Genomic DNA, 21,863 nt, shown 5'->3' on the forward strand with positions numbered 1-21,863 from the left:
GACAACCTTTCCCTTGATGAAGCCACCTCTGAAACTCCAGAGTAAATTGTTCCACCCACACTTGGTTTGTATTTTGGTCTGACTTGTTTTGTAGTTTCTCGTTCCCCCACTAGACGGTGAACAAGAACTGTGTCTTATTAACGTCTTATTAATAAACCAGCACCTCACAGCATCAGGGTTAGTAAGTATTCAGTGGATGTTGGTTGAATAAAAAGATGAATGAATAAATGAATGACTGAGTCGACCTTGTGGTTTTAACCAGTGGTTCTACAGGTTTATACAGGGCAACTTAAATAGTCTCTGTGCCTTTCATTTCAACTGTTTAATATAACAGTTGATGGTTGGTTTTTATATGTAAATATGATAGCGATTACTTATTGAACTAATGAAATACCATTGTTAAATTCTGAAATAATTTTTCCATTATTCAGAGAACGGAGAGAATAAGAGATGAGTATGGTAATTGTTTAACCTGGCCTCAGTTTCCTCAGCTGTGAAATAAGGAAGTTGGATTAGGTATTTCCCATGGTCCTTTCTTAAGTCGTGATACTGTATTTCTGTAATAGTATATACTTGTTTTCATAATAGTCCATATTCTAGCATCAAAGAGTAGAAGCGTTCTGGAAGCATTCTGCTTTCTCCTTTGGGCCTGGCGATTGGAGTACTATAGATGGATAAGAAGTAAAGTATATGCGGTCTCTCTGTCTGTTACATAAAATCTGTCTGACACATAGGACCTTTATCTAAACACTGGACACACAAGAAATTAAACTGGATCCCGCTTCCATGAATGTCCTTTCTCTCACAAAATGGTTTTGTGATATTTTTTAAATGTCTTATCTGAATGTTTTGAGGTGTGTATTCTACGTCATCACAGCCCCTGCTGAGCCTGCTTCACTCTGGCTTCTGTAAACATTGGATTTTGTTCATTTATTTGTTTTTATTTTTCAAGAAATAAAACATGCAAAGATGTGCAAAGAAGAAGCTAAGTATCCCTACTTCTGTCCCCAGTCCTAGTTTGAACTCCAGAGATATTCAGAGCTAACAAACCAGTGTGTATAGCATTCTATAACTTTTCCTTTGCTCGTGCACACATATACAGGGGATTAGTTAAGTGTTCTTTTACAGAAATAAATGCATACTCTATACATTATTCTAAACTGCCTTTTGACTATATAGCATAGACATCTCTACAAGTAAGTAGAAAACATCTTTTGGTTTTTCCTAATTTCTTAGGAAAAAATACATACTTATGTAAAATATATAATTTTTAATAAATCAAATCATAACTTACATACTTGTAATTTTAGTAGTCTTTTTTGCTATCCTCTATTTCTCTCTGCTACCTCATATCCCATCTACCTACCAGATAACACACGTTAACTATTCAGTAAGTAGCATTTTGTACTTTTTCATATATATGAATTCATATGCATGTGTGAATATATATATGTATATACACATACATGTATATAATCATATACCTATTTAGGGGTTTTCACTTTTTTAAAAAAATTGGATTACATTATACACATTTCTATGTGTTGTTTTTGTTCACTCAACAATATCCTTTGCAAATCCTTACAAGTCAATCGGTTTAAGTCTATTTCATTCTAAATAATGGCTTAATAATATCCATTGATGAGAATGTATCAAAATTTATTCAACTAATTTTCAGAATTAATTCATTTATAATTAATTCAACTGTTTCTAGATTTTTGCACAAACATAAAATACTGTAAAAAACATCCTTATATATAAATCTTAGAATAACTTCTTAAGAATGGAATTGCTGATTCAAAGGATGTGTATGTTTTAATTTTAAAACATTTGTTGTCAAATCATATTTCTACCCTTTTTTCATCCTTATCAACAATATGTGTTATCATTCTTTTATATCGTTATCAGTCTGATGGATATAAAGTTCCATCAATAGTTCCTTAATTTGCATTTTCCTGACTATCGTGAGCATATTTTTGTGTATTTATTTGGCAGTGTATTATGAATTAGTTATATTCTTTGCTCATTCTTCTGTTTGGCTGTCTTTTTCTTGTCAGTTTATAACAGCACTTTTCTAAATTTGTTGTTTGTAATTTTTTATTTATGATTTGCCAAAAAGTTTTAAACTTCTATTTGTCAAATATGTATATCTTTTTGTTTATAGCTTCTGCATTTCCTTCCTTGAATAACAAGGTTCTTCCAACTTCTAGACAATATACACAATTTTTAGAGTTTCTTCCAAGATTTTTATATATTTCATCTACGTTTAATCCATTCAAATTGTAATTTTGCATGTGATAGAAAACAGGAACCTAATTTAAATTTTTATATGAATGTGAAGCTCGAGTTATCCAGTTCCCCCTGGTAATTTCCTGTTGGATCCTATTTGGAATTGAATTAAGTTTATATATTAATTTTGAAAGAATTGGTGTTTTTATGATAGTATATTTTCTCATCCAAGAATATGACATGGCTTTCCATTTCTTCATATCTTATTTTATGCTCTTCAGTAAGATTTTACAATTTCCTTTGTATAGGTTCTGTGCCTTTATTCTTAAATTTATTCTCAAGTATTTTATAATTCTTGTTACTGCTTTTCTTTTCTCACATGTAAGAACTTATTGTTAATATAGGCAGAAAAGCCAAATTATCTTTTAATTCTAGTAGACATTTAACTACAAGTTCTTAAGTTTTTTTGAGATAGATTGTATCAGTGAAAACAGTTTTCTCCTTTTCTACTATTTATATCAGTTATTTTTATCATATTGCATTTGCTAAAACCTCCAAGAGAATATTAAATAATAATAGTGATAGCTGACAAATTTGTCAATTCCTGATTTTAGATGAAATTGTTTTAGAGTTTTACTATTTAAGATAATATTTGTTCTTGATTTATGGACTTTATTATATCCTTCTGTCCTTAATTTACTTAAAGCTAAGATTTGCTGCTGGTTTTTATTAAATGCCTTTTCAATGTACATGACATCATGTGTCTTTTATTCATTAATTTGTTGACATGCAATAGACTATGTTTGGCAGATTTCCTAATATTGATCCACATTTGAATTCCTGAAATAAACCTTCTTGGTCACAGCATTCAGGATCTAGGGCCCTCATAACAAAGTACCACAAATTGGATAGCTTCAAACAACAGAAGCTAGAAGTCCAAAATCAAGGTGTCGACAGGGCCATTCTCCCTCAGAAACCTTGGGGGTGGGGTGGTTCTTTGTTGCCTCTCTATAGCATCTAGTGTTTGCCAGCAATCTTTGGCAATCCTTGCCTTTATAAGATGCATCCCCTTCACTCCTCTGTCTTCACATGGCATTTTCCCTGTATCTCTATCTTCGAATGACTGTCTTCTTACCATTTCTTCATATCTTCCCTCCATGCATGTCTGTCTTTGTTTCTAAATCTCCTTTTTTAATAGAACACCTGTCACATTGGGTTAGAGCTTACCCTAATGACATCATATTCACTTGACTACCTCTGTAAACATCCTATTTCCAAATAAGGCCACATTCTGAGATGCTAGGGGTTAGGACTTCTACAGATCTCTTTTTTTAGGGGTGAGGGAAATGGGAGTGGACAAAATTCAACTCATAACAGTCATACTCTAACAATTTTGATATATTACTGGATTCTACATGATATTTTATTAGAGATTACTCTCTATGTGTATAAATGAGATTTGTATATAGTTCTCATTTTTCTATTTGTTTCAAAGTTATGTTAGCTTTATAACATAAATTGGAAGCTCTCCATCTTTATGAGTGGGTATGATAGTTTAAATAATATTGGAATTATCAGTTCTTTAAAAGTTAGAAAGAATTCAGCTATGAAACCATCTGGACATTGAAGTTTCAGTGAAGTAGGGTACTTGGTGTATTCAAATTTTACTACTACTTAGGTTTTATTTTTTGTAATTCGTATGTTTCTAGGAAATCTTTACCCATTTCGATTTGTTTCCTTGTTGTTGAAAGTAGTAATATCCTATAATTCTTTTCATTCCTTCTATGTTCTGTGTTTATGTTCCTTTCTTATTCCTAAGCTTATATAGTTTAGCTTTCTCTTTTGTTAAGTCTGGCTCACATGGAGATTATTTATTCTATTAGTATTTAAAAGTACTGGCTTTTGGATTTATAGATCTAGATTAAATTTTATCTCCTCCATGAATTTATCTCCAGCTGCTCTAGGCCCCATTTATTTCTCCTTTCTTTGACATTTTTTTAGCACTGTTATTTATTAAAATCTAGCATTAAGTTTTGAATTGTCTCCTTTTATTTTTTAATTGTTTAGTGTATGTATGTTTTGTCTCTTCAGTCATAGACTCCTTGGGAAAAGAAGTAGATTATATTTTATACTCTTCATACAGGATTTCATACAGGATTTCAATAAATACTTGTGCATTTTTGAGTTTTCAGCTGTAGTCTAGGAGGCATGAACAAGTTATCATGAAAACCATTGCTAATATCATTAAGGACATTGGCAAAGCCTTGTCTTACCTCACTTCCTGCATGATCTCAGTCCATCTTGTTGCTTTTAATTGGTTCAAAAAACTGAGTTCCTACTTGGTGCAACATACTTTAACACATAATTATACTTCATATTATTTACTATATTTTCATATGGTAGTTTAGTCTACTCAATTTTATTGTATTTTCTATGAAGGGAGGTTCACTTTTTCATACTCGATTACCTCTATAGTACTCAGCACATACATGTACAATATATATTTGTTTAAAGATTGGACATTTAGATATCATAAAATGGAATAACATTGATGTATGGCCCTCAATGTGATGCTTATTAAAATATTGTCTAATCATAAATATTTTATATGATTGTAATTCATATAGGAAGTTGACTTTATACTTGCTCTCTATTTTTTTTGTATGTGATGATTTGGAATTTACTTCAGTCATTGAAATAGTCAAGCTATGCCCCAAAGAGAAAAATCTCAAGTGTCTATCGAATAATAAAACGAGTTTAAGATAATTCTTCAAGAGTTTACAATTCATTATGTCACTTATTTAGCACTCAGCTTAAAGATTTCATGAAGAAAATTCATATCTGTTATGTGTGAAATTAATTACATAGACAATCAGTTAATTCTCTGTGAAATAAGAAGAATGGAGAAGTAAATAAAGAATTAAATAATTGGTGCTGAAATTTTACCTCAGGCAAAAAAAACCCCAAATATTTATGTCACTATTTTTAGATCTTCTAAAATATATGGTACTTGGATAATTAAAATAACAATTATTTTTTTTTTCCTTTCTAGGCAAGTGAAGTTAGTGATATTAAGGTAGGTCATTTCTAACTAACTATATTTTTGAGAACTTTTCTGCTTGACTGACTGTGAAGCTCCGTGCTAATTTATACCGAGGAAAGAAAAATTTTAAAAGGCACCCACCAGTGGCAAGAATAGCAGCCCTGCACTCAGTCATTACTCCATTGTATGCTTGAGGTTATGAAAGTTCTCATTTTCCTCTGGAGAATGTCCTGGTGAGACTAACCACCTGATAGGTAAGTTTTCTTTAGGTCTCAGTGAGATTCTTAGAATAGTAACAGAACTAGTAAGCCATTCTTGGTTCCGAAAAAGATGTTTTCCTTGGATTTGTGCAAAACCTTGACTGCATTGGGAAAGGTGAGGGGTTTAGCTTTATTCTGCTCCTGGGTAGCTAGTGAAGAATCAGGTTTATCATGATAGTTTTTTTTATTCCATATTGACTTAGACTTGTAATTATATTTATCAAATTTTCTTTCATTTAAGAAAAGTGTCATAAAATCAAATTTAATCAGAACTCAGAATTTATGGTAATTTTTCAGACTAATTTGCCTTTCACTATCCATAAAGTTTGCTAAATAAAATAATAGCATAAACAATTAGTACCCTCACAAGTATCTAAAACACCTTTACATATTGAAAATCAGCCTACTACCATAAAACATAATTAAAGCCAATCTTTCTGTAGATATACTTTGTTAGCCTAACTATTATTGTTGAATGTACGTGAATTTAAAAGAATAAGAACACATACAAAATGCTATTATTCAGACACTTCATTAATTCAACTGGCCTCATGCTAGTGTGTCCAAATAAATAGGCCAATTTTAAGAATAAAGAAATGGATTAAAACCATGGAACCCTAAAATTTTGAAGGAAAAAAAATTGAGATAACAAACCTATAAAATAACCCATGAAAAATATAGAGGTAGAATTTAATCAATGTCTATTTTCAGTGATAACCATCTAATGGAGGATATATTCCTGAAATTGTTAGAAAAGCATTTTCAAAAAAGCATGAAATGAGAGAGCCCAAAAAACATGACAAGGAAAATGGAATATACTTTTAAATATAAATCATGTAAATACATTAGCTATGTATTCTTCCAGGTCATGCTCACAACACTTATTTAATTATGGTGCATTTAGAAAATTGTGGGTTTTTAAAGAGATCATTACTTTCATTATTAATTACTTTAACATTGGGCCAAAAAGTCACAAATAATATCTAGTTTTATGAGGAAAAAGTTTGAATGAAATTGTAATTGAGCAGCAAACCATCAAGAATTTTGTACTTGGACAAGTAGATATCTTTTTAAGAGCAAAATTTTGAATCTTTTCCATGACCTTTTTCTATCAGATCTATTCATATAAATATTTTTTTATGTAGGGCAAAATTTTATAATACTCTGCCTCCTTTGTATTTACCACTAGTGTGCTCTAATTTTAGAACAAACAGTCCTTTCTCTTTTAAAGCAGACTGCAGATGACTCTTTTATCTGCACTGGTGTATCTCAAATGAGCAAATATTGACACATACTAAAAGCTTAACAAGCTGAGAAATACCTTCGATGGTGTTTTTCTAATGGACACCGTAGTCAATGGACATATAAGCACATAAACCTTTCTGTACTGTTTGGGGGAAGTTTGCCCTCCTGGAGCATTTTTTTTTATTCAAAAGTGAGACTTTTCTAAAAATTTATAAGTGTCTATAATACATTCAGCAGTAAACAGAAAATGTAGGAAGGCTTGTCCTTTGAAACGAAAAAATAAAACAAACAGGTAAACCCTTTTAATACCTAATATATATTGAATTTTAACACTTAATATGTAGTGCCATATGAAAAGGCACCCAAAACCTTAAATTTAGGAACTTCAAAATGAAAGTTCTAAGCTATACTTATCTATAGTCTTACGGACTTTAACCATAGAAATATGGAGCTTCAAAGATATTTTATCCATGGTATTCTTTTTGTGCTAAAATATTACCCTTCTGACAGTAAAGAACTACTGTTTAATCAGGAACTATACAATTCATAGACATTCAAATCATAGGACTAGAAAGAACTATGTAGAGTCATTCAAAGCATTTTATGAGTTTTCATGTGAAACTATATACTATTTTTAAAAACTTTATGAGAAGAAAAGTTCAGACTCTCCCTAGGAAACTTCATATAGCATTTAATTCAAACTGTATCAGAAATCTTTTGTCTTGCTCTAAACTTCTTATTTTGTGGTTTAAACATGTTTCTTATTCTCTTATGAAGACACGTTAAAAAATTGGGCAGACAAAACCAGATAGTAAAACTTTATCACGAAGCCACATTGCTTAAAACGGGCACTATCTCAACTCTTATGTATGTATTTAGTATATACTTTGTAGCATCACCCAACAGTAGAGAATCAACATATGATTTTTCTATTATTTTAATCAGAAAAAAAATCTTTCAAATTAAAATGTACATCAATTCCATTATTAATCAACACCAGAAGGCATACACAAAAACACTGAACTCCAGCCAATATGTTCTAGATACAGAAAACCCTAATGCATGAGTGAGCTTTTTCTTTGTTGGAATATGAGCAGCAGTGTATGCATTGCTTTTACTGTGCTGTGTTCAGCAGCAACTATCACTGAATGTGTCATGGGGAGGTAAGGATAAAAAAGGGCGTATAGGAGGTAGAGCCACATCACTTAACTCTAATGAAAGGGCCTTTCCAGCACACTGATCCAAACGCACAGAAAATATGCATCGCTTATGAGGAACGATTTTTTCAGTGATGGTTTATTTTATTCTCTAGAGTATGGACTTCACTAACAGGGAACATTCAAGGCGTACATCTATTAACAAATTGGAATATGAGAATGAAAGGCTCCGAAATGATCTTGCAAAACTTCATGCCAATGGAAAATCAGGATGGGCTAATCAAAACACCTGTGAAGAAACAGGACGATACACCTATCAAAACCAGATAAAAATGGAAAAAAATGAAGATAGGTATGCAGACTCCATTGTATAGGGATATAAATGTATAAACATTGAAATTTATTTTAAACAATTCTACACACTTTCTCTTTAAATTTTATTTTATAGTGATAATATAGTACTGTAATTTTACACACTTTCTCTTTAAATTTTATTTTATAGTGATAATATAGTACTGTAGATATGTTGTTTTGTATGAAACTGAGTTGTCAAAAGCTATCAAAATATAACAGTGAAATGGGTAGAGTGTTACAGTAAATCTTACTCACTTCAGGCCCTTCTTATTAGCTGATGTGGCACACAAAACATACACGTGTGTAACCTTATTTTTTTATGTCATGGGAATAAAAAATTTGAATTTACTATGTTATGTATATTGTTCAAACAAAAGAGAAATTTCATACTTACTTCTGACTTCAAAAATCTATACACTTATACCGACATTCCAGCAGTGACTTGGTGAATTTATAGGAAAAGAATCTATGGATGTGTTAAGAGAGGGTTTCTCAGAGTGAAGAGAAGCATATGAAAAATCAATATTTGCTGTCCACATATCCAGCAGATATTGAACTAAATGTCTTAGTTCAAAATTTAAGTAAACATATCAACCATAAAATTAGACTAATTTATTCAACTTTAATATTCATGGAGTCAAAACTGTCTCTGGAGGCTTTTCACTGTTTTTCTAAACTTGGAAAATTCTCTGTAAAACAAACAAGTTTCTTTTCTACAGGATCTCTCAGAGTCATTAATATGCTAATGAACATTGTGAGTTTCCAAGAAGGGGGATGGTGTGTAACAGTCCCCGAACTTATTTGATATCAGATTTATTAACATTCCATGTTGTTGAGGAATAGTGAATTAATGGGTCCAGACCCAACTTCAATACAACTTTTGCTCAGAAGCTAATAATACTTAGCCTGCAAACCTTACATAATATTTTCATGTAAAATAATTAATATTTACAACTTTGAGAAATTTAGTTAGCCTTAGTAACCCTCAATTTCCCATCTGACAAATAGGGATAAGAATGATAAGGTTATTGCGAGAATTATAGGAGAAAACATAGTTCCATGTAAAGTATATATTATTAGTTCCTTAAATGATATTATTATTAACAATTTTTTTGGCATTTGTACTAATATTAATGCTCCTCCAACAACTCACAGTGCCTAAAAAGTATGTTTTGGTAGATAGAAAAATGGCTGAATCTGACATTTTCTCATAGATAGTCCTGTGGAGGAGGGGTGATGCCAGTCTCATCTTTGTAACTAAGCACCCGCAGTTCTACAGGTACATAAATCCATAAATCCATGGGACATACTACAAAAACATTCTTGTTCAACCTTCTTGTGGATGTAGTGTAGCTCTCTCCTACTTTCACCACCTCAGCCCTGTATGCAATATTAGGATATATCCTAATCTGATTCAAGAAACAGCAACCACTCAAAAAGGCTAAATTAATAACCTCTCTTCAAGTGGTTGAAGAAGGGAATGAGGGAAGATTAGCTGCTACCCCCAAAAGCACTGGTGATGGGGACTGTGGTGGGCAGGCAGCACTACCGGAGCAGTAGGGGAGGATACAAATGGACACAGAGACAGTTGTGGGCCAGGTTCTTGGTGAAGGTGCCCATGCTGACTGGCCAGTATGTCTGAAAATCTGTCTAAAGTCTTGAGTTTGGTGTATAGAATAAACCCTTCACGAAGTGCTTCCCCACTCATGTATTCATTTCTCTATCGGTCAAATCATGACCCCATGTCTGCACTTCTCTCACTGTAAGAGAAAAGCAGGCCCCTAAAGGTATTATAAAGGGTCTTCCTGTGTATAAGTCACCTGACAGCGCCCATCAGGTGCAGAGCATTGTTTCTTCGTCTTGCTTGGTGCAAGTAACTTCGAAAGCCTTAGGTGAAGGTACCAGGTGTTCCTACCCAAACAAAAAGACACTCTCCCTTTTATTATTTTTTAAAAGTATTTTATTGTTCGTATTGCCCCCTTTTTTCTCTTTGTCAGGCAGTACAGAATGTGTTAAAAGTGCCTAACAAAAACAAGGCTATAGGAGACACAGAAAGCAGCATAATAGGTTAAATGCTCAGCAGGAGATTATCTTAATAAGCAGTTTGGACTACTATTCCTGCTGTAAAGCCTTATATCCTGCCAGTCTCATTTGTTGAAAGTTTCATTAAATTTGTTTTAATGCCTTGTCTGGTTTCAGTGTCCTCCAGTGGCCTGGTTTTTAAAAGAAACAGCATTTCGAATGTTCTGAATAAATAATTACCATGTAAAACCCGCTATGGGGAAAGAGTTGTTGAGATGCAAAGACACTGTGAACTCACCAGTGGAGAACCGTAAAGCACATATCTATTACATTTAGCAAGTGAAAAATGAAATATTCTTTCTTTCACTCATAGCACCGCTCAGTGAAGTCAAATAGTAAAAGCTATATGTATTTGTTAGACAAAAAAAATCTGAAAATACACGAGTTATATTTGCATATATCAACCGCTAATGCCAAAAGGTCTTATTAAACTACTTAAGGAAAAAGCTTTTAGATAAAAGTAGATATGAAGATAATGTTCCACGTAATTTTAAAGTCTGTAGTCTAATTTGTAGCCACTTCTTATTTAACTAAGAAAGATTTGTATAGTACATTATTAAAGTAATCTTTTATGTACTCAGAAGAAACTCAGTTTTTGTTGTTTTTCACTCCTGTTAGAAGTGATACAAAGTTTTTCATGATCATCCACTTAAAACATATTTTAGGATATGGCAAAGGTTTTGCTTTCCAATAAGAGAGTTATTCGGCACTTTTTAAAAAATGATGAATGAGATGTAATTGAATTTGATGAAGATATATTGAATATTTTTAAAGTTTTTTAAAGTTAGAGTTTGGAAGTTTAGGATAATTTACAAGCTAATTTGGAGTAGTGGTATTCAAAGCTATTAATAGATAACTAATTTTAATGACAATGAATTTTGTAAATAGTGGAGTTTTCTATCTATTTAAGATACATGCTTAAAGCGAATTTATGGTTTTAAAAGTTATGTCATGCACTGAAAAGATTTTAGTAATCGCAAACATTAATCATTAAAATTACTTCGAGTCTAGTTAATAAATTAGAAGTTTCCAATACTAAGAAAAACACGACGTCAGCAGGTTTGTCATAATCATTCTCACAGGATCTCTTGTCAAGGAGTGGACAGTCTGACATCTAGAAGCAAAAAGTAAGTTGAGAAAATTTCATAGCATGGTGTTGCTTATAAAGAGCAAAACATAGCCAGCCGAACAGTTCTAGGACAGGAAATACTGAGTAGTTCACAGACTAGGGAGAATTATGTGGAGTGTTAGAAGGTGAGACTGCAAGCGGTTGTGAAGGTATACCGTTCCATGCTGAGGACATCACCCTATAGCATGTAAAGTCAGACGACTCTGAAAACTGGCTCGAGGTGACTCAGTCTCAAGTGGGTGGAGTTCTCCCCAACAAAGCAATCAGATCCTGCCCTCCTGGCAAATATAGGCAGAGACCTTGGAACAGGGCCTGTGAAAAAGATAATTGAACAGACCAGCTTGTGAGGAGGTATTAAAAACCTCCTGAAATAATTTTTAAGATGGCTTTTAAATTGATATACTTAGCATTTTATGCAAGGTGGTTTTATGAAGTATTTGAATAGCAAGTTCTAGAAGAACTTGTCAGATATAAAGATGATTTAAAGCAAAAGTACTATACTTCATAACGTAGTCTTTCCTTTCAATCTCTACATTTTATTGATCTTACAATAAAAAGAATGTTCCTATATAAATTTTAGTAATTAACATCATAAAACTATATCTCTACATCCAAAGCAAAATGGATAATTGAGATCATTATTTAGATAATTTAGGACAAATACTTTCCCCCAAATCTCTGTATAATTGAGATTACAGAGAGATGTGTATTTCTTGAATCACTTCTATAATTATCTTACTTTTGCCACCATGCTTTGAAGTGTAGATGGTAGCCTCACTCAAATTAAAAGGTTCAGCTGAAGATTCTATGCAGATGTACTATGCAATTGTTATAATCTATTTGAATTGTGGGATGATTTATCTGATTGTGCACATCATAAACCATGTTATTTCAGTTTAATTTGCTGTTCTGTTTCCATGGTAATTATGGTTTGAGAGAATGAATTTTTTTGAAAAAGATATATTTCAAGATAAGTAAAACTGGAACACATGTTGTGTTTGTTTTTATGGACTAATTTACAGATGCCTCACTTAACTTTTATTGCTACTGCTATGCATAGCTTTGAAAATGTTTGCATAGTAAGAAACAAGCCTATATAGTCTTTGGATAAGAACAGAAAAAAAAATAATGTTGTTTTTTTTCAACTATGTGAAATTAAAATGTGAAGGCTTTGAAAATGGTTAATCAATACCTGTGGAAAGTCTGAATTACTAGTAAAAATAAATCACTTTAAATTAAAGGAATGTTTATATTTCATGGTCTTTGGTGACTTTGATTAAATTTAAACCCCATTTTTCATGAATTAATGTTCAGAAGGATATTTATTTAGTCCCAAACATCCCATACTGTTATGACCTTTTTGGGTAAAATTTGGGGGTAAATTGGTTTGTTTCTTTGTCTTATTATTCATTTGTTAGTCAGCATACCAAAATTTAAAATCTCACTGGTATTTTATTCAGTCTCATCTTCTACCCTAGATTTTAGCACAGACAAAAAATGCTGCACTATGCTTTTTGTCTAAATTGTGGAGTTCAATTCTCATAACAGCCTTTTTTTATACATGAAAACATTAAAGTAACAGGAAGATAAAGTCACCTCCTCAAGGTCAACAGTGTGGAGGAGTTCAGGAGATGATGTAAATTAAAAACATGTCATAAATTATTAATTCCTATAAGAATGAGAATTATTATTAGACAAAGACTTGTACTAGCATTTTTAAAAAGTACAATTATGTTAAGAAAGCCAGTGAGGTTAAGTGGAATAGAGAATAGAAAAAGAGAATCTAGTTAGAACTGTCAAGGGCAGCATTGTTAACTGTTTTGAGATTTGTCTCAGTCTGGTTTCATGTTATTTAAGTGGCAGAGATACAAAAGTAAAACACAGAGAGGGAAGCAATATAGCCAATAAGGATAGAATATTTTTAACAATTACGGTACAGTTTTCTGCTTCATTATCATTCTAAGTCTTTTAAGTGGAGTGGAAATCATTCATCAGGAAAATCGTTTTCAAAGAAATACCAAGATAACAAGCCCAAACATTTTCTTATGTTTTCCCCCAGTTAGACACCAGAGAAATTAAAATCCTTAGCTATATAAACAAGCAGGTGTCCTTGGTAGCAACAGTGACAACCATTCCTTCTCTTTCAGACTTGGCCAAGATCGTGAGCTAAATAGAAGTGCCACGCCTCCATTGCCACCTTTGCCACCATTTCAAGCCAAAGACATGACCAGTCCTTTGGTTAGTGACGAAGAAGTATTCCCACTGGTGAGTTGCTAGATTTTTTTTTTCCTTTAAGGGGTGATTACTCTTACACTGATACAGATAAACTGATGTATACATAGTTGTTAAAAAGAAAAAAATTTTGCTCCATGAATAGGATCCCCAAATGAGTCTGAGTCGTTTGGCCATGCCTATCTATAGAGGGAAAAGAGATCCATAATGTTTCATGAAGTATTGTAATCATTGTTCATTTACCTCTAGTGCAGGCCAGAATTTCAGTATTGTTTTTTAAAATACAAGTGCTTGGGACTCACTCCTGGACATTTCATGAGCCCTTAAGGATCTCTATATTTTAAAGAGCTACAGTGATCTTTTGTGCCTTTTTTTCTTTTTTTAACTTTCTCATTGCTCTGGCATGCATACAGAAACATGCACATATCACAACTGTACAGCTTGATGAATTATCACAAAGGAAACATCAATGTAACTACCACCCAGGTAATAAATAGAATATTAGTAGCACTCCAGAAGCTCCCCTTAGATCCACTTCCAGTCACTCCTTCAACTTGCTCTCAAGGTAACCACTATCCTGACTTTTAACATCATAAATTAGTTGAGGCAATTTGTTAATTTTATATACACAGTATGGTATTTTATTTGTTCTTTTGTGTCTGGCTTTTTCGCTCAACACTGTTTATAGATTCATCATCCATTATTTTATGTAGCTGCAGTTTATCCATTTTTGTTTCTGTATAGTATTCCATTGTATGTAAATACTATATGCAATGATGCTACAGTTTATCCATTCTACTATTGACGGACATTTATTTTTTGTTTGAGAGGCTATTACGAATAATGCTGCTAAAACCATCATATGTGTCTTTTGGTGCACATGTGTATAATTTCCACTGGATATATACCTAAGGGTGGAATTGCTAGGTAATAGGATATGCATGGTCAGCTTTAGGAAGTACTGCCGAGCTGCTTTCCTAACTATTTGAGCCAGTTAGCACCCCAATGAGTAATGTGCGAGTGTTCTCCTTGTTCCGTATTCTTTCCAACACTTGGTATTATTGGTATTTTTAAATTTAGCTTTTATGGCCAGTGTGTTGAAACATCTTACTGTGGTTTTAACTCTTATTTCTCTGGTGACTAATGAGTTTGAGGACCTTTTCATATGTTTATTGGCCATTTTGATATCCTCCACTGTAAAGTGCCTCAATTTTCTTTCTATTGGATTATCTTTATTCTTATTAATTTGTAGAAGTTTCTTTATATGTTCTGGATATAAGCCTGTAATTGAATATATGTATCACAAATATCTGCTTGCCTCTTACTTGCCTCTTCACTTAATGGTCTCTTTTGATGACCAGAGTTCCTAATTTTAATACGTTCAAACTTATGAATCTTTTCCTTTATGGTTAATATTTTTGATTGTCCTATTTAAAACTTTTGCATGTCCCAAAGTTATAAAAATATTATCCTATGTCATCTTCTGGAAGCTTTGGTGCTTCATTTTTCATATTTAGATCAACACTTGGAATTAACTTTTGCATATGGTGCAAAGTAGGATTCTCAATCCTTTTTCCCATGGAAATACTCAATTGAATTTGCACGTGTACTCCAGTCCTGTGGATTCTTTGGATTTTCTATATTCGGAATTAAAATAATGACAATTTGATTTCCTACTTTCAAATCTTATACCCTTTTTCCTTTTTCTTGCCTTATTGTACTGACTAGGGCCTCCAGTAAATGTTGAGTAGTAAAACTGGTATTGCCAGCATCCTTCTTCTCATTCTCGACTGTGAAGGGCAAGTTTTCAGTATTTCACCATTGTGTTTGATATTTGCTATAGATTAGACTAAACAAGCTAGAAGGATAATAGGTGGGTTGCTTAAAATCTTGATTAGTAAATAATGCAGTTATCATTGATGACAATGTCAAGAACATGACCATAAGAGTGGGTGCCTGAAAAAAAGTGTTACCCAGGACTCCATTTTTTAACTTCTTTTATTTGTATATCTTAGATGATGTCAATTGGACTTATGGCTTTAATTATTATCTCTAACTTCCAAATATATATCTCTGATCCAGACCTATGTTCTGAGACCTAAACAGATATATCCCACTGTCTGTTTGACAGTCTGTTTAAGTCTCAGGTCACCTCTAGCTCAGCATTATTCAAAATCAAATGGACTGGGGAGGTGGGGCACTGCAACTTCCCAGGTGAGGCAGGAGGCTCCAGTTCAGCCGAAGGCAGGTCTCCAGAGAAGTGTCCCACTGCAAGCCGTTAGCTCTTAGCAGCCAACATCCACATCAGCTGAAGAACAGATGCACCAGCCTGGTGAAGGGGATCCAGGTAGGGCACCAGCAGCACCCAGTATAGTCCACTATTTGAATCACTCAAATCTGTTCTTTTCATGTTGTTCATTCCATTGAGGCATAGCTTCTCCAAGATTTTGGCTGATCATCATTTCTAAGAATACTTATAAGAAGAGGGTTAGTGAGACAAACTACATTCCTTGGTGCTGCAATTGGTCTCAAGGACTTAACTGATACTCATCATCTCCTCACCCATTCTAGATTCCCTTCCCCTTTGGCTGGCACTTCTTTTGGTCCAGGTGGCTTGCTTTTTTGGGGTAAGCTCTTGTTTTCCATGCCCTCATCAGGATGTGGTTTTCCATTTACAGTTAAAACTGGGCACGAGAGTACCAAAAGACCACCTTAGTAGATCACCTGAGTACCAAACCAAACATATTTCTCTTTGTGATGACCAGTCAGTTACCTCTACCAGTATAGTACCTCTTTTCTGTGCCTCTGATCTATTAGCATGAGAAACCAAAATTTACTGGGTGCCAGCAGAGCTTTAAGTTCAGTGAAACTCTTATAGGTCGTTTGGTAGAGGCCTTCCCCTCTAAGACCTTTGGCCTCTAGACCAACAGAGCCCAAGGGTACAGAGACAGAGTCACAAATTCTCTAAGTAGGTCAACAGAAGTGACAGAGAGTAGAGCCATTCCTTCATCCTCCCTTTTGTTCCCAGATCTGCATATTCTACCCATCAGAAACATAGTAGTATATAGCGGCAATTGGTGTAAAGTCTATACCATATCCTGAAGAATGGCACCTCATTCCCCACAGGATATAATTTCCAAGCTGATGCCTTAGCTGTGCCTTCAAGAAGCCTATCAGGCTAGCATCCTCTGAATGTGGTAGGACCAACGGATACCATGGCCATGCCCCCACTGCCATACTCTTCTGCTATAAAGCAGGTTCCTTTAGTATTAATCAGTAAATCAGTCACCCTGTGACTGGCAAAGGCAGGAAAGGCAAAGTTACAGAATATATGTCAATTCTGGTAAAGATAAAACATTGTCCTTTCCAAGACATGAGGGATTTGATGTAATCTAATTGCCACCAAGAGACAGGCTGGTCTTCTTGAGGGATGGTGCCATATCAGAGCTTCAGCTTGGGTCTTTACTGCAAGCAGATCAAATGTTCAATGGCAATAAAAACTAGATTAATTTTGGTGAAAGGGAGACCATGCTGCTGAGGCCATGCATAATTTCCACTGGTGTGGCCAAGGACAGAGGCTAGTTTAAATTCTCCTGTCCACTTCTTAGATGGTTTATCTCGACCAGGGCTCAACAGTATGAAAAGAATCGTTTTGCAAACAGTATACAGTTTTCTGCTAAAGATGGCTTGGCTTTGCTCCAGAATCTTAAGGGTTTGCAATGCAACTTTTCTACTGAAACTTGCTAGAGGCTCCACAAGGCAATTTTCTCTATGAAAGATTCTTCTAGTAAGTCATTTGGCCCAAGTAGCAGAACTGCTAGTACCCCATTCCCAACCTACCACAGAGCTCTTTCTTGCTCTTGGTCCCGCTCAAAAACAAACAAACAAACAAAAAATTCAATAAATGAGTCAGCTTATTTTACCCAAGAGTGGAATATGCTACCTCCAAAACCTGGAGTCCTATCAAGCTTTGTGCTTCTTTCACAGTGATAAATGCAAGGTGCATTAATTTGTGCTTTAGAGATCTGCTGCTGTGCTGTATATCACTAGACACCTGAAAACAACATGTCAAGCCCCACTGAATCACGTATGGGGTTTGTCTTTCATTCTTTGGAGTACGCGTCTTTCCAAGCCTTTGACATGCTTGCCACTTCTTGCTCATCAGGTCTTAGCATAATGTTAACGTTAATATAAGATGTCCTATAGCCTACAGTCCTTGGAATGACTAAATGGTCCAGGATCCTTCAGAATTTATTGTTGACAGCATCATTAACATGAAACACAATGTTGGCACAAAAACATGGATGTGAACTATTGTCTAGCCCATGTGCATGCTAACTGCATCTGGTCGTCGTCCTTACTGAGTATTAAAAAGAATGCATTTGCCAGATCAACAGCAGCATACCATGGACCCAAAGCTGTGAGATTCGACTTAAGTAAAGATACCATATCTGGCACGGCAGCTATAGTTGGGGACTACTTCTTAGATAAGTTTGCAGTACTCTACTCTCATTTGCCATGATCCATACACTTGTTAGCTAAATCCCCCTATAACAAAGTTCACTGGCATACAGACTGTTGACTCTTCACTTTACAAAATCCTATTTTTCCTAATAAAACAAAAGTTGGAGAAGAGTTTAGGGACCATAGTACAAATTTCTCCAACATACTTTAAAAAATTAACTTAAAAATTATTTTGAATGCACTGTAAAATGATCTACTATTCTCTTTATTCCTCAGCCACAGTTTGTGTGTGTGTGTGTGTGTGTGTGTGTGTAAATTGGCACTGACAGATCACTAACAGTTAAATGAGCACTTCTTTATCACCATAAAGGGTGGGACCGAGCATTCATCACTGAGGCTTTCTCAGTTATAACTAGACAAACAAGATCCCTCCCAGCATATGGTCCTCCCCACTTAGAAGCCACCCTTCCCCCTGAGATAGATCATGCTGCCAGCCCTCCTCACCTGACTCACTTCAAGCAGCAATTAGCCCCCATTTAAAGTTAATCCTTAATTTTTTTTCCTGTATAACCTTTCTTTGCCTCACAATATTTACTTCAGTTTTTTTTCGAGTTGCCTATTTTCAGATGAAAATCATTGGCTTTGCAAATTAGTGGAGTATGTTTTAGGCAAGTTTCATGGTAATTATGTTGTTCCTGCATTTGCAGTTAGACACTATAATATCCATTTCTAGAGCTTTTTAATGTAATGGAGCTGCGATGTTTTAGTTCTTTGAGGATTTCATTAGAGACTGCATTATACTGGTGGAGGGAATTCAGCTTAAGGTATATTATTTCATTAAGGGCTGCAGTGTCTGGCAATATGTCAGGAAGGAAGCATGCCTGGAAATAGGAAGATTTAAAAAGGCTTCGTGTTCCTCATCTAACTTTTCTTCCTTTCTTTCTTTAGTCTCCCCCAGATATATCTTTCTCAGCTTCTTTGGCTGCACAGCATTTCCTTCTGGAGGAAGAGAAGCGAGCAAAAGAACTCGAAAAACTTCTAAATACACATATTGATGAACTGCAAAGACATACAGAATTTACTCTTAATAAATACACCAAGCTAAAACAAAATAGACACATATGAGCTTTTACACTTTTTTATTTGTTGCCCCCACCCCATGAAAAAAGTTCTGGCAAAATTTTTACAAAGCTGATTAATGAAACTGAGAAATTCTGTTCTGTTTTCTTGAGTAAATCATTTCTGTATGGCAGCTAGAAAATAGTAAGTATTTTGTTCGATAAAGCTGTATTTCTGTATTAACATAATAAATTGTTCAGCTACTGAGTTACTATAAAATAAACATGACTACTCTAAAAGAGATTTTCTTCCAGTCTAAGGAATATTTTAGAATTAAAGATGCAGTTTCTTCCCAACTCAAATCAGGTATGCTGAAAACCCATTTCCTCTGTAACAACACAAACTGAGGGAAACAGAAGTGCTGTGTTCCAAATAGACACAAATCAGGTGCAGCTCAGTTGTACTAGGTTTGAGAACTCAAGGATTTTTTTAAAAAGGAAAAATATTAAAAGTATTTTTAGCTATAATAACATCCTAAAACTTCTTTTAGAAAAAAAATACAAATCTAGTGTTTCTGCATTCATCTTTGTAATGTCTGTTTTAACACAATAAAGGCATGGAATGTGCTGTTTACACACTCAAAATTATGTGCCAGAGATTAATGCTTTCCTTTTAGCACTAATTACCTCATGGACCCGAACAAGATAAAGAAAATACAAAGCATTACCGTTGTTACATTCTTCTTTGTAATACCTCTATTTTTAATACCATAAAGGAATGCAAAATTCTATGGACTTAAAATATAAATGCCAACTCTGTATGGAACAGTAATAGCATGGTAATGAACAATAAAATTCAAGTTACAAATATTGTACGCATGATAATCCATTATTCTTCCTTTAAAAATGACATTTATATATAGATTATGAAAAAAAACAAAACTCCTAAATAGTTTCTCTAGGTAAGTCCTATGGTTTCTATAGTTTTTTTTTTCTCTTTGAAGAAACTAAACCTCAACACACTGGAAGATAAGTCAAGATGTCTTTTGGTAACAAGTATCATCATGTAAAAAATGCAGAGTCCTGTTCATTTTGGGTGACTCGACCGTGTGGATTTGTATAGCTCTTGATCTTTGCAAAAAGCTTTCACATAGCATTATTCGTTTCAACTCAAAACAAGCCTGTGAAGTCAGCAAGGCTAGTGTCCTTGTTCCTGGAAATCAAGCTGTTAAGGAACTTCCTAGAATCATGGTGAGCAAGAGAGGCGGAAATGCCTGGCTTCTGATTCCAGGCTCCAGCTCTTAATATTTCCCAGTATCACCTCTTATAAGAGAGCAGACGGTGAGCAAGGCTATATCCACAGAAGCCACGTTTCACGACAAAACATCAGAAGCGTACAAAGCCTTCAGTGTGCCCTAAAAAAGCCCCACGTAAGAAAAATAATGAAAATCACAATACTTTTAAATTATTTAATAATTTCTAGCCTGGACACAAAGAAAATAAAGTATTTTTCATTGCTGTCTTTAGAAGATGGGAAGAAAAAGTATGTTTAAGAAAGGGATGTTCCATAAACAGTCTAAAACCTTTATATACCTAATGCAAATGCAAACAATGCAAAAGTTTAAATATACACATCTTTATATCACTTATGTCTGAATGCCACTTTATTCTCTTCAGGATTAAGACATAATTGAAAACTGCGTGGTGAAATAAAGAGCTAGCCTACCATGTTCTTAGAACTTTGCAGAGTCACCGGAGCATGACCGTGGAGTATGTTCAGGACTAACAGTGAATCTGCCCTTCCGGATTATTATTTCAAGTTCATAAGCGAACTTCTTTTAAATCACTAGTTCAGCATTCCACTAACACCAGCTTTCTTAAAACAATGATTTTCAATATTTTTTGCTTAACAGCAGGATTTAGGTGTTCAAAAGGAATCATATGCTGAAGCTCAACATATAACCCAGATAAAAATTAAGCAGCCTGGTTGAATATTGAAAGGAGAAGAAGGAGGTCTACCCACTGTCCATCCCTCCCCACTCCCCTCTCCCTCCCTCAGCAGACCAAAGGGGTTCCATGGAGTAGTTCCCTTCTATTTGTAGGAGGGACTGAAGCAGAGGCAGATTTGATCCATTATTACTTCAGCACAGAGTACATTTTCCTACAGAAACCGCATCAATGACTATTAATTCCTCCATACTACAAAAGCCAATTTAGCCCACAAGCTAGGTAAAACATGATAGAAGGAGTGGAAGGAGAGAAACAGGAGAAAGACCAATCAGGCCATCAAACGCTGGAAGTCAACTCAAAGAAGTGTGCCTTGAGTTAATTTTTGCCTCAAAATGGCTTAAATATACTTCTCAATTATCCAGAAACATATTAACTGGTTTGGGAATTAAGCAAATTTTGGAGAGGGAAGCCTGCTGGAAAATCACAGACAACCTGCAAATTTGTTTAACAAAATGGTAGACAAGTGTTGATTATCTGTCAACAGAGCCATCTGGCGAAGTGGAGCTTAGAGTCTCCCCAGTACCATCATCCTGAGACTCAGCCCCACCCAGGCTCTGACTCTCTCCTCCCACTCTGGGAGAGCAATAGGAGCTCGGTAGC

At 34.4% G+C, this 21,863-nt stretch overlaps 1 protein-coding gene across 1 annotated transcript in view; it reads left to right on the forward strand.

The window, feature by feature from the left end:
• DEUP1 (deuterosome assembly protein 1) overlaps nucleotides 1-19,343 on the forward strand; it is a 66,570-nt gene extending 47,227 nt beyond the window's left edge. Inside the window, exons 12-14 of the mRNA XM_039847668.1 lie at nucleotides 8,090-8,286; nucleotides 13,647-13,764; nucleotides 19,144-19,343. Coding sequence (XP_039703602.1) covers nucleotides 8,090-8,286; nucleotides 13,647-13,764; nucleotides 19,144-19,320 — 492 coding nt within the window. The 3' untranslated portion in view covers nucleotides 19,321-19,343. The remainder of the gene's footprint in view (nucleotides 1-8,089; nucleotides 8,287-13,646; nucleotides 13,765-19,143) is intronic.
• Nucleotides 19,344-21,863: the final 2,520 nt, after the last annotated feature.

Source organism: Pteropus medius, unplaced genomic scaffold, assembly GCF_902729225.1.
Source record: "Pteropus medius unplaced genomic scaffold, Ma_sr-lr_union100, whole genome shotgun sequence".
Lineage (NCBI taxonomy): Eukaryota > Metazoa > Chordata > Mammalia > Chiroptera > Pteropodidae > Pteropus > Pteropus medius.